Below are 17,701 nucleotides of genomic sequence, written 5' to 3' on the forward strand. Positions count from 1 at the left end.
AGCCATGTAAAGAAGTGCCAATCTGTGGAGGGAACCTGTGGAAGAGGTAGACCCAAGAAGACATGGGATGAGGTGGGGAAGCATGATCTTCGAATGTGGGGTCTCACAGAGGTGATGACAAGTGATCGTGACCTTTGGTGATTTACTGTGCTTGAGAAGACTTATCAAGCCAGGTGAAATCATAATTGTGGCTGGTGCCAGTGACACATAAAAGCATCTATACTGGTGACACACAAAAGCACCCATACCAGTGACATGTAAAAGGCACCCACTACACTCTTAGAATGGTTGGCATTAGGAAGGGCATCCAACTGTAGAAACCAAGCCAAAATCAGACTGGAACCTGGTACAGCTCTCTGGTTTATCAGTTCCAGTCAAACAATCTAACCCATGCCAGCATAGAAAGTAGACACTAAATAATGATGTTGATGATGATGATGACAATGATACTTGGCAACAAGTACTTCTATAGACTTGCACCTGAGGGATGTATATACAACTGCATATGCTGTATGTACATAGTGACAATTAAAACATTTCTCAGTAGAGATATTCCTCAGAATGATTAACAGAAATGACTACAATATAATAACGTCCAATATAATAAAATAAGCAAATTGCATCAATAGAGGTTTACATATTATTTGTTTTTACCAAACTGCAAAAATGAACATTTTAGCCTGTGGTTGCATCTAGTAACTATTTTGGGGCACCTATTCACAAGATGTGTATATTTGAGTGTGTGTATCGTCATCATCATCATCGTCGTCGTCGTCGTCGTCGTCATCGTCGTCATCATCATCGTTTAATGTCTGCCTTCCATGCATATGTTTAAATAATTTATAATTAATTCTAATGTACTTAATTCTTATTGTATGTTATAGTAGGCTTTAAAATGCTTATATTATTAGATTAGTATTTTGGATATAGTTTTCTATGCGTACTCCAGAAATTGAAGTTATGGTCCTATTGGTAAAACCCCAAATTTGTAATAATAATAATAATAATAATAATAATAATAATATATATATATATATATATTAAAGCAAAAAGTTAAATTCTGGTCATAGAGTAACCAATGGTTTCATTTCCACAAAAGCTACAACCTTGTGGACAGCTCATCAAACTCTGTTATGCTTACTGCTCTATTCTTTAAAGTGTGCTTCTTTTTCTGATATATGTTATATTGACAATATGTGTGTGTGTGTGTGTGTGTGTGTGTGTGTGTGTGTGTAGGTTGTCTAAGTGTTCATAAGTCAGGAAAAGATGATTGGTTGTCATATTTCATTCCATATAGGCTACCTCTGATAATCACAAGGTTACGTAATCACTTTGTTACCTAACACTCCATTGAATCCCTAGTGTGAAACTGATTGGTAAGGTTGGCTGCAATGGATATATAATACTGTACACTTTGGATAATATACATGCGTGTGTGTATGTGTATTATGTATATGTATACATGCACAAACACACATACACACTCACAGACACACACACATACATCCGCACATGTGTGGGTGAGTAACTAATTTGTCTGCAGCATTAAATCAACTCACTGTCATGTACTTGTGGATTTGTAAATGATATTTCTTAGTCAGAAAAACAGACATGTATTTTTTTAATAGACATAAGCTAGATATTATAATATAAGATATAAATATATAGATATTAATAAAACTTAAAGCCATGTTGAAGAAGTGGCTGTGTGGTAAGTAGCTTGCTTACCAACCACATGGTTCTGGGTTCAGTCTCACTGTGTGGCACCTTGGGCAAGTGTCTTCTACTATAGCCTCGGGCCGACCAAAGCCTTGTGAGTGGATTTGGTAGACGGAAACTGGAAGAAGCCCGTCGTATCTATGTATATATATATATATGTGTGTGTGTGTGTTTGTGTGTTTGTCTCCCCTCCCACCAGCATCACTTGACAACCAATGCTGGTGTGTTTATGTCCCCGTAACTTAGCAGTTTGGCAAAAGAGACCGATAGAATAAGTACTAGGCTTACAAAGAATAAGTCCTGGGGTCGATTTGCTTGACTAAAGGCGGTGCTCCAGCATGGCTGCAGTCAAATGACTGAAACTAGTAAAAGAGAATAAAGAGAGTTTTAATACTTCAACATGGCTTTAAGTTTCATGACAAATCGAGTGTTTTCCAATTTGATTTGAAAGATTTGAGTTGCAAAAGACCTTCTCTCTGTTCACTCTGTTTGAAGTATGAATTATTTAGCAAGATATGTAAAGTCTTGGAAATGTAGTAACATTTACATACTATTTTATAATAAATGTATTCACTTGGCACTAAGTACTGAGTACTCTTTTCATTTTTTTTTTTTTTTATTAAACTACATGTGTTATTACTGGCCATTTTAAAATTCATTTCCTTTTCTGACTAAATTTCTTCCCCGCATTTTCTTTTCTTTCCCTCTTTCTCACTTTGTTGCTTTGTTTGTCTAGTTGTTAGTTTGTGTGTGTGTGTGTGTGTGTGTGTAAACAGAACAGCATAAACTTCGAGTTAAATATGCCATTTAAATATGCCATCTAGTTAAATATGCCTTCATTTACTTGGACAGTTTAGTATTGAAGTGATTATACTTACAGGAATCTTATTATGTTAAGAATGGAAAGCAGGAAAGCAGAGAGTATATGTTGTGTAATTAACATGATGTCTGTTTACTCATGAATTAAAATTCTTTCATTCTCATGTTTTTATTAGAGTAAATGGATGGCAGAATCAGTAGACTGACAAAATATCTTGCAATATTTAAGGTGGTGAGCTGGCAGAATCATTACCCTGCTTTGCAAAGTGCTTAGAATTTCATATGTCTACACATTCTGAGTTCAAATTCCACCCAATGCTGATTTTGCCTTTCCTCCTTTCAGGGCTGATAAAATAAGTACCAGTTGAATATTGGGGTAGATTTAATTGACTAGCCCCCTCCCTGAAATTGCAGACCTTGCGCCAAAAATTGAAGTCAATATTTAAGGCAGCGAGCTGGCAGAATCGTTACCGCACCAGGTGAAATGCCTAGTGGTATTTTGTCTGTCTTCATGTACTTAGTTCAAATTCTGCTGAGGTTGACTTTGCATTTCATCCTTTCGAGGTCAATAAAATAAATTCCACTTGAGTACTGGGGGATGATCCAATCAACTAGCCCCCTCCCTTGAAATTACTAGCCTTGTGCCAAAATTTGAAATCAATATTAATATGTCTTAGGTTCCTAGTTCAAATCACATTCAGATCCACTTTGTCTTTCAATCTTCTGTATTTGATGAAATATCATATTTGATGACATAAAAGACACACAGTCATAATAAATGCACTCCAATTTCAGCAGTGCAAATTCAATAAAAAAAGTTTTTACTGCCTTAACCTGTTAGCATTTAAACCAGCTGCATCCAGTCAAAATATTCTACTTGTTTTATGTTCAAACTGGTCAGATCTGGCCTCTCACACCAACCCTACAAAATAATCCTAAAAATTAACAGTCACCTCATCAACATCACAAAGCTACAGGATAATGCATGATGAATTCATGTCTTGCAAACAACTTGCACATGCAAGTGCTACCAGTCGAGAACTCTGCATACCGGAAGCCAGCAAGTGTATGGGATCATCAGGAGAGAGTGCGCGCCGTTTTGGGGCCTACCTCTCAACGGCATCAATGCACACCGGCCCCCCTCACTGATATGAGGCCCCGCTTGCTAGATCAACTGGTTATTAAATAAAGCTCAATATTTCTCTAGCCATTGCTCATCGTCTCCTTTTAACCAAATCCAGTGGCTAGCCTTCTCCACTGTAGTTTGGATATCAGTCATGGTGGTACTTACCTTCCGATGAGTTAGGCCTAACGATAACAACAGTGAATGAATAAATATTACTTTTGACAGAATAATATGAATATGCCAGCAATTACATTAATTTTGAGATTATCTGATATTTTTGCATAAGAAAACGGATAATCAAACTTGTTTCAAATTAATTTTTGTGCATTTTATTAATTGCAATCAATGTAATATAGGCCTATCTTTGCATATAGGACCTTCGGCAATTTTGTGGGACATTTTTTAGGCAAAAAGTGTGTCTTACATGCCACCAAATACAGTAAGTACTAATCATTAAAAATATGAATTGAGAGATGTGGGTGGAAGTTAATATAATAGGCCATACACTCCAGCATGACATCAGTTCGATGACTAAAACCAGTAATAGTATAAGAGTTGCAGTGACCCTGTGGTTCAGTTTGCTACTTCTTGAAAGTTACGTTTATAAAATGTTACATAGTTAAAACTGACTGTGCAGACAAGCAATAAATTAAGCAACATAATATATATCTTCTATCTTTTATCTTTTACTTGTTTCTGTCATTAGACTGTGGCCATGCTAGGACACCACCTTGAATAATTTTTAGTCGAATGATTTGACCCCACTTTTTTTTTCCTTTTTTCAAGCCTGATACTTATTCTATTGGTCTCTTGATGATCCACAAAGATATGGGGATGTAAACACACCAACACTGGTTGTCAAGTAGCAGTGGGAACAAACACAGACACAAAGACACACACACACACACATGATGGGCTTTTTTCAGTTTCTGTCTACCAAGTCCACTCACAAGGCTTTGGTTGGTCTGAGGCTATAGTAGAAGACACTTGCCCAAGGTGCTATTTATACATTTAAATGAAAGTTCCTTGTGAATGCAAATTAAAGATTTTTTTATTTCGTTTTGTTCCAGGAGACGTGTTGTTATAAAAGAAGGTGAATTTTCGTACAGTGATATCGCAAACCCGGTATAGTTATTTTTTTATATCATATATATTGCTTATTTTGATGCTGTTGAATCCCGGGTTATCTCTGACCCTTCAGTCTTTTGAACCAAGCTATACCATTCATTTCCATGCTATGTTTTGAAGGGAGTCCAAAATTATATTTTCTAAATGTGCTTTTCCCCTTAATGTGATGGCAGAATGTGAACTGAGGGAGATTTGGCTGATATTTTTACCAGGTTGAGCAACTTGTGGTGGTTCTCTCATAAAATTACTACAGACTGTCCTCATTTAACGACCGAGTTACGTTCCAACAGCCCCGTCGTTAAGCAAATTCGTCGTTAAACGAATATTCATAGGGTACATATTTATTTTTATAGGTATAGTGTACTGTACGTACATATAAAAACAGAATACTGTACTGTATAAAGTATATGCAGTACAGGGCCAAGAATCACTAACATAAATTGTTGAAAAATGAATAAGTAACAGTAAGATTATTACAAGGAAAACCTTAAAAGTTAGGATATAGATACTGTATTATTGTAGCGCAGACATCGTAAGTATGTTTGTGATTCCATGCCCAGTACATAAGATGCCTAATAAACTTTTCTCAGGATTATGTAGAAAAGGTGAAAAGGTTTAAAGGAAACTCAAACATAATAACTTTGTTTTACTTTGGATAAAGATTACAAAAGCAACTTATTCTTGACATCAAAATCCATGAAAAATCCCGTCAGTATTGTTTGCTTTGTTATCTTCTTTTTTTCGTCATAGATTTCTCGATAACATCGGAAAAGTTCAGTTGTCTGCCTTTCCACCTTGGAAAATCGTTCAAAATTTGGATCCATCGCCTCAAGTTCTATTTTGTAAAATATGTAATGACGGCTCGTAAAGTTCGTCGTAACTCCGAGTGGTTGTTAAATAGATAGGTCATTAAATGAGGACAGCCTGTAATTTTATGTGAAGAAGAAGGATGATAGTCATGCACTTACGCATTTACCTTTTACTTGTTTCAGTCATTTGACTATAGCCATGCTGGACCACCACTTTGAGTAATTTTAGTCAAACTAATCAACCCCAGTATCTATTTTCTTTTTAAGCCTGGTACTTATTCTATTGGTCTCCTTTGGCAAACTTCTAAGTTACATGGACATAAACACACCAACATCGGTTATCAAGCAGTGGTGGAGGACAGACAGACAGAAAGACACACACACACATATACATTGGGTATCTTTCAGTTTATGTCTATTAAATCCACTCACAAGAGTTTGGTTGGCCTGAGGCTATAGAAGACACTTGCTCGAGGTGTCACGTAGTGGGAGTGAACCTGGAACCATGTGATTGGTAAGCAAACTTCTTACCACGCTGCCATGCCAGCACCTGTCAATAAATAAAAATTTTGTAAATAACTGTGTGGTAAGTTGCTTGCTTACCAACCACATGGTTCCGGGTTTAGTCCCACTGTGTGGCACCTTGGGCAAGTGTCTTCTACTATAGCCTCGGGCCGACCAAAGCCTTGTGAGTGGATTTGGTAGACAGAAACTGAAAGAAGCCCGTCGTATATATGTATATGTATATATATATATATATATATATATATATATGTGTGTGTGTTTGTATGCCTGTTTGTCCCCCCAACATCGCTTAACAACCGATGCTGGTGTGTTTACGTCCCCGTAACTTAGTGGTTTGGCAAAAGAGACCGATAGAATAAGTACTAGGCTTACAAAGAATAAGTCCTGGGGTCGATTTGCTCAATTAAAGACAGTGCTCCAGCATGGCTGCAGTTAAATGACTGAAACAAGTAAATGAGTAAATAAAAAAATACTAGAGTTTGAGGAAAATAGTGGTGACTTGCATTGTTAAAACTCATTTAATTAACTCTGTGCCTGTCCTGTGTATCAGATATGACAAACAAGACACATTTCTTTTATATCTAGGTATCATATATACCATATGTTAACGTGTATAACGAACCCTCTAATTTTTGGGGGCTTCAAATTTGGAAAAAAAGTTTTATAAGGGATTATAATATGTATAAGAAACTCTCATATTTTTTTAATCAAATTTTTGACAAAAATGGTTCCTCATACATGTTAAAATATGGTAATATATATTCCTAATTGTTTTCAGTCATCAGAGTAACTTGAGAGGTCTGTAAGGAAATTTTTATGTTCTCCAGAACATGTAAACCAAAGGCTAACTAAAAGTCTGAAAATAAGCATGGATGTTTAGGACAAGCAAAGGGTTAGGTTTACAAATTTGAATAAGTTTGAATATGATGGGTAAAGTTCTGACTTTTCGCTACGAAACTCTTCTTTAGAAAGAAAATAATTGAGTGTATAGTGTAGCATTATGTAAATAAGCTTGAAAAATATGTCAGAAAAAAAAAAATGGAGGGAAGTACAATGGAGGCAAGGGAGTGACCTGACCTGTTTGAAAAGTGGGGATGACAGTCACTCTTTTCTGTATCAAGGCCAGCTTAACCCTTCAACATTCAGATTAATTTGTCAAATGTAATGCTTATTTTAGTTTTTATCGTTTATCTTTTATTTGTTTCAGTCATTTGACTGTGGCCATGCTGAGACACCATCTTGAAGGGTTTTTAGTCAAACAAATCAACCCCAGAACTTTTTTTTTTAAGCCTGGTACTTATTCTATTGGTCACTTTTGCTGAACTGCTAAGTTACGGGGATGTAAACACACCAGCACCAGTTGTCAAGAAGTGTTGGGGACAAACACAGACACACACACACACACACACACACACACACACACACACACACACACACACACACACACACACACACACACACACACACACACACACACACACACACACACACACACACATATATGACACGATTCTTTCAGTTTCCGTCTACCAAATCCACTCACAAGGCTTTGGTCAGCCCAAGGCTACAGTAGAAGATACTTACCCAAGATGCCATGCAGTAGGGCTGAACCGTGAACTATTTGGTTGGGAAGCAAGCTTCTTACCACACAGTTCAAATCCTACCAGTGCCAACATCTATTTTCAATTTTCCTGCGGGGAATCACTGACTTAAGTATATACAATGTTCTGGCAGGGTCCGTTCAGTTTATTATATCTTTGACTCTTTTAAACAGTTTTACCCTTGATGCTGATATCACAGCAAAATCTTGTGGTACCTCAGACTAAATACATAAGAAAGTTTAGTTTTGTTCCTCTACTGTCTAGGTTCAAATTATACTTGAATAAATTTTGTTTGCCCTCCCTTTGGTTTTCATGTTTCAATAAAGCACCCAATCTTATGTATTCAGGTTGATTCAACTGATTATATCTTCTTAAACATCTATGGTTGTTGTTGTTGTTATTTAATATTAGATCAGCAAGTTGCTGTTTAACCAAAGACTTATTGAACAATGCCTGTGATCAAAGCTTTCCTGACACTGATCATCATGATTTGTGGGGCATTTAGGACCACATTACCTTATTTGTCCTTCCCCTTTTTAAGACTATAGTGTGTCATTTGAAAGAGATTTGGCTGCTATTACTACTGTGGCATAGCTAGAGAGTGTGTGCCACCTGGGGGCAGCCCTTGAGTTTGATCCCCCATCCCCCACCCCTGCTCCACTTCCCCCTGATCAGGCAGCCTTATACAGTAGACCCAAAAGTGTCCTCTCACCCTCCACTACCATAAAAGCATTGCTTAGGTTGGACTGCCTCCCTTGCTCCTCACTCCCCATTGTATTTCTAGCAAGTTGAACAATCACATAGAGGTGACTTTGTCTTTGGTTTGAAAAATTTATAGTTTTTGTAGCAATATGAGAAAATATTATCACTACAGTTTATTTATCAATCTTCAAATATATGAGAAAATAATATTCTTTCATTTTCTTGTGTTTTTTTTTTCACAGACACAAAGCTATTTGGTACAAATATGGACAGATACTATGAATGTTAAAGCAGTCAGTGATTCTGAATTCAACGTTACACACAATAAAAAGCAATACATGTTAGTATTTCATTTATCCTACTAATATCATCATCATCATCGTCATTGTTGTTGCTGTTGTTTTAATATCCACTTTCCTCATAAGGCGGCGAGCTGGCAGAGACGTTAGCATGCCAGGCGAAATGTTTAGCAGTATTTCACCTGGCTTTACGTTCTGAGTTCAAATCCTGCCGAGGTTGACTTTGCCTTTCATTCTTTTGGGGTCGATAAATTAAGTACCGGTTGCATACTGGGGTCCATCTATTTGACTGCCCCCTCCCACCGTCCCCCAAAATTTCGGGCCTTGTGCCTAGAGTAGAAAAGAATAAAATATCCATTTTCCCGTGTTTATATGGGTCAGATGGAATTTGTTGAGGCAGATATTCTACAGCTTAATGCCCTTCCTGTGATCATTACTCATTTGCAACTACCAGACGATGTCAAGACAAGCACTGCATGCATATATATATATATATATATATATATATATATATATATATATATATATATATATATATATGTATATATTTTTCTCTCCTTGTTTCTCTCCTTATTTTTTTTCTCCTTGTTTCTCTACTTGTTTCTTTCTGTGTTCCTTTCTGTTGAAGAGCGTAGGTTCGAAACAGTAAAGACTTTCTCTATTCCCGAGCGTTATACTAATACATCCATTTGTTGTTTACACCACCTGTCTTCGTCTGTTGTTTTTTTCGTGAATTCTCCCATATACATACATACATACACACATACACACATCATATATACATACATTCATGCTTACAAACAAATAAGTGAATGGCTGCATGGACAGGTGAATGAATGGTTTCATTCAGTTTCTGTCTACCATATCTGCTCACAACGTTCTGGTAGGCCTGGATTCTAGTAGAAGATGCTTGCCCAAGTTACAAAAGATTTTTCTACCTAGAATACAAAAGGTATACTGTATGCCATGTATGTAATAACTTTAAAATATCACACTTTACTTTTCAGTTTTCGAATAAAGAATAAAAATTCAGTGGACATAACGGCAGAAAGAGATTCTTGGATGGAGGTATGGTAAAATTCTTTAGATTTTTGTTTTCACCTTTCATTACCTTTATCTGGTTAAACTTCATTGTCTCTTGTCTTTCTTCTTTTTTCTCATGATTTTATCTGGGATTAACTTATTTAGAAGGTGCATAGCTCAGTGGTTAGATCATTGAGCTCAAGAAGGTGCATCGCTCAGTGGTTAGAGCATCAGGATCACATTCATTTTGTTGCTGTTCATGATCTTTTCAGTGACTTAGTGACTTTCCCTTTCACTCCGGTGTCTGCTCTACATGTTTTCTTTTTCTCATTACTTTTCATGAAAAAGTAATGAGAAAAAGGCGCAAAAAAAAAAAAAAAAAGGAAAAATAGGGCTGCAAAAAATCCCTTGTGATGTTTCTCCTAGCTCTTTACTTCTTGAGCTCAAATCCCAATCTGACTTGCTTTTGCCTTTCATCTCTGTGAGTTCAATAAAATAAAGTTCTAGTCAAGTATTGGAATTAATATAATTGACTCCTTGCTTCCCTAAATTTTTAGCCTTGTGACTATATTAAAAATAATTTTATAATTCAGGCTTTCTGGAAGGCATCTGCTCGCAAAAATATAAAAACAAAGTGGATGGAAAATGTTAGATTATCTTCAATATCAGAAGAGGTAAGTCAAGAATGTACCATCTGTTAAAGTTCCTTTTCAAGTATTTTCTATCGTCTACTTCTGTTGTGTGTATATGTGAGTGATATAGGACGGCAAATCCCTAATGCATCTAGCTTTACAGAAACCATATTACAAGTCATTCAAGACAGAAAGTTATTCAACATGATAAAAGAAGTGGTTGTTAATAATAATTCTCATTATTTTGATCATTGCCAGAGCAGCTGTCTGTCTTCTGTGCCAGTGGCACGTAAATAGCACCATTTGAGTGTGATCGTTACCAGCGTTGCCTTACTGGCACTTGTGCCGGTGGTACGTGAAAAAACATTCGACCGAGGTCGTTGCCAGTGCCGCTGGACTGGCTCCTGTGCAAGTGGCACGTAAAAAACACCATTTTGAGAGTGGTTGTTGCTAGTACCACCTGAGTGGCCCTTGTGCTGGTGGCACGTAAAAGCACTCTCGGAATGGTTGGCATCCAGCTGTAGAAACTCAGCCAGATCAGATTGGAGCCTGGTGCAGCCATCTGGTTCGCCAGTCCTTAGTCAAATCGTCCAACCCATGCCAGCATGGAAAGCAAACGTTAAATGATGATGATGATGTTGGTGAAAATGATATGCAGAGTCAAAGAAGTTGGCTTTTTGTCCTTTTTTGGTGATGGAACACACCTTGATAGATTTCCTAAGAATGAAATAGATACCAGTAGAGATAAAGATTTTGAAGTTTGATGAGGATAGGAGCAAACTCTGGAGTCTTCTGTTAGAGAGATATGAAAGGGATACTGTTGGAGAGTGATGAAAAGAATACTGTTGGAATGTTCATTTTATTGGGTTGAAGTTCTTACATGTCTCTCATTATTCACACATGCATAATTATGTGTCTATATGATGAGACAGGGAACATAGAAAAAGGAAATTTGTGAGGAGTTTTATTGAATACATACAGTGTTGAAAAGTGAGACAAGCAACTAATGTGAAGGCTTCTTCCTTGAAGGTGCTACTAAAAGAGCTGCCTTGCTTGTGGAATGGCAGATTGGAGGATTCCTCCAAGTGAGTAGAGAGCCTCTTTGCAATTGACCAGAAGTTTTAGAAACATGAGAGTTTGTTTACTGTATGATGCAGAAAGGCATCTTTTGCTTCTCTGATAGCAGTCTTCTAGACATTGTGTAACTGATGAAGATGATAATTGTGCTGGATGACTTCCCATAAGAAGTTGTGCTCTTTGTTCAAACTGCTGCAGCATGGATATATTAATGCATTTGAATTTTGTGAGTGTCTATGCTTTTGAGGAATACAGAATAGAAATCGAAATGTTTAGATAGATGGTTGAAGTTATTTGTTTACTGTGTCGGATAAGTCTTGTGGGGGAAACACTTTTGTTGCCAGGAGTAATTGGTATAAAACTTGTAGAGTTTCAACTAATTAACTGAGTGTTTTCTGTATATTTTTCTATGTAACTATATCATTTTCTAATTTGTAGGACTTAAATAAAAGTGTTACAGAAAGGTATGTTGTAATGTATGTTATTACTTTCCTTTTTAGCATTACATTACTTGTGATGGAGATGCACATTGTAGTAATAAGTTTTTATATTCATTTTTGTTTGAAAGAAGAATTTAGCCCTTTAGCATTCATATTATTCTGTCTATTGTAATCCTTATTTATTCACATTACTTTGAATTAATCATGCATTATCTTGTAACTTCACAATTTCAATAATGTGATTGTTTAATTTAAAAATAACATTGTATGGTGGGTATGAGAGGCTGGATCTTGGCAGTTTGAACATAAAACAGGTAGAATATTTGGGCCAGATATGGCTAGTTTAAATACTAATGGGTTTCATCTACCAAAATATTGATCAATTTACAAATTAATTTAATCACCGTTATTGTTTTCTTTCTCATTCCATTTTTATTTATCCATCTCTTCTCTAATACCAAAATATTGTTTAGCCCTATTCCAATTTTGATTGAGCATACTTATAATCAAAGCATTCCAGCTAAGACTATTCTGTCATTTTCAGCACCATCTGAACGTGGCTGATGCCTGTACCCCATGACTGGCTCCCATATTGGTAGCACATAAAAAGCACTATTTGAACATGATAGATGCCAGTCCCGCCTAACTGGCACTTGTGCCAGTGGCATGTAAAATGCAACCACTACACTCTCAGAGTGGTTAACGTTAGGAAGGGCATCCAGCTTGTAGAAATATTGCCCAATCACATTGGAGCCTGGTGCAGCTGCTGGCTCTCCACACCTCAGTCAAACCATCCAACCCATGCCAGCATGGAAAATGGACGTTAAACGATGATGATGATGATGATGAGTGTATCTATAACAAGGATTACATTATCTAATGTATTCTTCATTAAGATGGAAGAGCATAATTTGAGGGATATTTGGTTATTAATTCTAGCTGATCAAGTGACTATGTAGAATCAAAGAGAGGCAAACAGCATCTAGTATTTAGTGTATTTTACAATTAAATGAAATAAAGACTGGTGTACTGAATGAGATATTCACAAAAAAAAAATCCCAATTAAATTTTCTTCATACTTGAAGAAAGAAAACAAAAACCCAGTGGTACTTGTTAGTGATAATCCTCTGATTTAGCTAAATGTATGTCATTGTCTCACACGAGTAATTTCTTCTAGTTCATTATATATTCTGTTACTACATTTCTAAACTGTTTCTTTTATTTTATACATTTTTATTTTAACTTTTGTACTATTATAAAAAAAAAAAAGGAATACAAGAAAACAAATCACAAATTAGAAAAGCCAACATGATAGACTAAGATGGCTGATAAAGTTGGATAATATTTAAAAGAGGGAGGAGGACATGAAGCCTATTTAATATTGGTGGCCAGTTTCAATAAATGAAATGAACTGAATGAAAAATGTCCTTTTTGTTTAGCTCCAGCTCAGTTCTAATAAAGCTGACTTACGTTTAAAGGCATTCAGTTGTAACTATCCTGTCCTTTTTTATTACTATGTTCTATCTAGGGCAACATTATACAGTTAATCCATTATCGAGTCGCAAAGCTGCAATGAATACTACAAATGTACAATACACAATACTGTTTTAAATAATACAAATTTTAGTCCTCATTGCATTGAGTATGTTATTGATTTTATAGGACTTATGTAAACAAATGAACTTCTTGGGTGGGGATTGACCTGACATGTTTTAGTTCTATTTGGGTCAAATTATCAGAGACTGCACACTTCACCCCTGCATCTACCTGTTATCTGACTGTGTGGAAATACTGTATATGTGTGAAAGTGTGTGTGTATGTATGCATACACAATTCTTATACTTCAAAAATAGGAGTGCGAGTGGTCAGAAAAGTATGACTGATTAAAATGACTGATGAAACTTTTGTTGGTCTGGTAGACTAAATTAGCATAGATAAGGATCACATCCCAAATTGTATGCCAAGAAATATTTCAACCATTATATACTAAGAGTGAGTTTATCGGCACCCCTCAGAAGTAGTTGCTGTGTGGTTGAGAAGCTTACTTTTGGACCACATAGTCTTGAGTTCAGTCCCACTGCATGGTACTTTTGGCAAGTATCCTCTACTGTAGTCTCAGGCTGTCAAAGCCTTGTGAGTGGACTTGGTAGATGGAAACAGAAGGAAGCCCTGTGTGTGTGTATATGTGTGTATTATCAACCACACATATTCAAGGTATGTGTTTTACTTGTTCATCAGTATGCTGCAGCTTTAGCACAGTGGGGACGACTCCCTCAAAGTACTGGGTGTTAAAACACCGGAAAGTCTTGTGTGTGTGTGTGTGTGTGTGTGTATCTATGTGTATGTGTCTTTGTGTTATGTTTGTCCCTCTCACCACTTGACAACCATTGTTGGTTTGTTTATGTCTCTATAACTTAGCAGTTCGGTAAAATAGAGCAATAGAATAAGTACCAGTTTTAAAACTAAGTACTGGGGTCAATTTGTTGCTTTGACTAAACGCTTTGACTAAACCAGCATTGCCTCAGTTTTCTGACTGAAACATGTAAAAGATAAAAGAGTGTTAAAGCCATCTTGAACCCATAACCATTTAATCAGTTGTTTAGGGCATTCATTTCTCAGCCATCTAAATAACACTCGAGAAAATCTTGAATATAGGCGCAGGAGTGGCTGTGTGGTAAGTAGCTTGCTTACCAACTACATAGTTCCGGGTTCAGTCCCACTGCATGGCACCTTGGGCAAGTGTCTTCTACTATAGCCTAGGGCTGACCAAAGCCTTGTGAGTGGATTTGGTAGACGGAAACTGAAAGAAGCCCATCGTATATATGTATATATATATGTATGTATGTGTGTATATATGTTTCTGTGTCTGTGTTTGTACCCCCACCATCGCTTGACAACTGATGTTGGTGTGTTTACATCCTTGTAACTTAGCGGTTCGGCAAAAGAGACCAATAGAATAAGTACTAGGCTTACAAAGAATAAATCCTGGGATTGATTTGCTTGACTGAAGGTGGTGCTCCAGCATGGCCACAGTCAAATGACTGAAACAAGTTAAAGAGAGTAAAAGAGAGTATCACCAAATCTCATTTTCTATTTCTCTATAAAATTTGATGCTTTATATTTGTATAAGAATTGTATGTTTATAATTCTCCTTCATTTCCTTAGATCACCCACCCCTCCTGTGGATTATGAGGACAATCTAGCACGCTTTCAAAGAAGCTGTAGTAAAGAGAACAACGTGTTGAATGGTAAGTTATCATCATCATCATCGTCATCGTCATTATCATTATCACCACTACCACCATTATCCTCATCATCATTATCACCACCATCATTGTCACCATCACAACTATCACCACCACCGCCACCACCGCCATCAATACCACCATCACCATCATCAATAGCACCACCACCACCATCATCATCATCACCGCCACCACACCACCGCTACGATCATCATTATGACCATCACCTGTATCAGGACAACTACCTCTTAGGACAATTAACCCTTCGGTTAATTAGCATCTCCCCAATATATTAAGAAGTTTTGATTCATCATCTGTTCTCCACAGGGGTAATTGTCCTTGGGGAGGGGCGGGCAGGGTTATTGTCCATGGTGAGGGTAAATGTCCTAGACTCATCATCATTACCATCATCACCACCCAGCTTCAGCAACACCACTTACCAATGACATTATCATTGTTGTTATTGTTGTTGTCATCATCACCACTACCATCACCACTATCACCACCATCATCGTCATCATCATCATCATTCTCAGCATCCTCTTCAAGTGTCAACAAGGGATCCTCAGTTGACATCCTCCTATCTTAAATTTGATGATGTAGGCCTGGATAAACTTATGCTTAAGAAATTATGTATATTGACCTCCAATGTTTGACCTCCCTGCTTCCAGGTTCAGCCTCAACTGAACTCAATTATGATGAAAGACGTTCGGATCTAGTCGATCTCATTCGCAAAATGAGCCCTACTTTATTTTGCTCAGATTGCTTTCAATTTTGGTGTATCAATACAACTCTGAATTTTGATTATGATCAACCAATTACTTTATCTTGTAAATTAAAGAGTCTGATGTTATTTGGAATTAAAGTTGGGAAATTTGGGTAATTTTAGCTAATCAGCAGACAGCGTGGCATTAGCAGTTTGTTACCATGACAACCGCATGCTGTGTTGTGGTTCACCTGCATGTTTTGTTTTTAATTTTTCTGTGTGTTCGTATATTACATATTTTTCTGTACTTCTCTGTGTTGGTATTTTTCTGTGCTTTTTCTGTATGTTAGTATTTTTACATATTTTTCATTTCAAATATTTTTGGGACTCATTAACTCAGATAGCTGGATTTATGATTTCACTAGGTTAATTTTATTCATAAAAATTTAAATTAGGAGTATTTCTTAAACCATTAGCTTCGGATTTCAACAGCTTAACTGAAATTTAGCCCATGCAACAGGATCTGAGAGGGATATCGTGGAACAGAGGAACTGTGGGTGATACAGATAATTTGACATTATTTTTGAATTCTGCATGCAAAATCATATAAGATACAGGTATTCTTTTCCTTGGGACAAATTCTTTGCTGATCAGTGTTATTCTTATTGTAATTTACAAATCCAAGCATGAAAATGTTACTCAACTTTGGAGTTTTGGAGACAGACATCCCCTTTTCACACACACACACATGCGCTTACATATTAATGATGTACATAAATACATGGCAGATATACATAATACTGAAGTACGCATAAAGTAAGCACATGCAGACCAGACACTAAATCATAAATTTCACAGCCATGAACTTTTAACAAGTTCAATGTTATGGGAATGGAGGATGACTCAGAATAATGACACTCCAAGAGATACAAAAATCTCATTGCCAAGAAGCATATCAAACATTTATTCCCATCATCAGCTGCCCCATGGATATCACTATGGTGTCGACACATGGGCAGTATGATTCGATTTGGTAAGGTTGACAGCATTGAAAACATAAAAGTTGCCTGGGAATCAATAGTTGAGTTGCCAGAGAGAAACATAGGTATAATATGTCCATTACATCTACACTTGTTTATTACTACAAATACAAACATCAGATTCAAACAAAATCATAGTAAACCTATAACTACAAAACATCATCATCATTTAACGTCCGCTTTCCATGCTAGTATGGGTTGGACGATTTGACTGAGGGCTGGCGAACCAGATGGCTACACCAGACTCCAATCTGATCTGGCAGAGTTTCTACAGCTGGATGCCCTTCTTAACACCAACCACTCCGAGAGTGTAATGGGTGGTTTTTACGTGCCACCGGCACGAGGGCCAGTCCGGCGGTACTGGCAACGGCCATGCTCAAATGGTGTATTTTTACGTGCCACCTGCGCAGCAGTCAGTCCAATGTTTTGTTCACATTCCACAAAACAAAGAAAGTCTACAAAAAAGAATATTACTACCTCAAAAATTATAGAACAAAATAGAACTAGCCAAGTAATTGTATTGAGCAAAATTTACTGAACCATCAATATATAACATGGAAAATGATAATAACTTCAGGAATAACCAATCTAGAACTCCAAATGCATTCAAGACATGAATAAACTAGGGAAACAATATAACTTTTAACCATCAGGCTTCAAACATCCCCACATCACGCAACCTAAGAAATAAACTAGTATAGATTGATATCTATTAAATATAAATCGAATTATGGAAAATGAATAAATGTATTCATATAAAATATAATATAGATATGAAGAAAACTTCCAAATCATGACAAATTATTAACA

At 36.6% G+C, this 17,701-nt stretch overlaps 1 protein-coding gene across 1 annotated transcript in view; it reads left to right on the top strand.

The window, feature by feature from the left end:
• Positions 1–17,701, top strand: part of LOC106883319 (uncharacterized) — a 77,711-nt gene that overhangs the window by 31,685 nt on the left and 28,325 nt on the right. The window contains exons 6-11 of the mRNA XM_089358401.1: positions 4,735–4,789; positions 8,672–8,769; positions 9,736–9,796; positions 10,345–10,425; positions 11,899–11,924; positions 15,066–15,148. Coding sequence (XP_089214527.1) covers positions 4,735–4,789; positions 8,672–8,769; positions 9,736–9,796; positions 10,345–10,425; positions 11,899–11,924; positions 15,066–15,148 — 404 coding nt within the window. The remainder of the gene's footprint in view (positions 1–4,734; positions 4,790–8,671; positions 8,770–9,735; positions 9,797–10,344; positions 10,426–11,898; positions 11,925–15,065; positions 15,149–17,701) is intronic.

This window comes from Octopus bimaculoides, chromosome 1 (genome assembly GCF_046866305.1).
Source record: "Octopus bimaculoides isolate indiv1 chromosome 1, ASM4686630v1, whole genome shotgun sequence".
In the NCBI taxonomy this organism is placed as follows: Eukaryota; Metazoa; Mollusca; class Cephalopoda; order Octopoda; family Octopodidae; genus Octopus; species Octopus bimaculoides.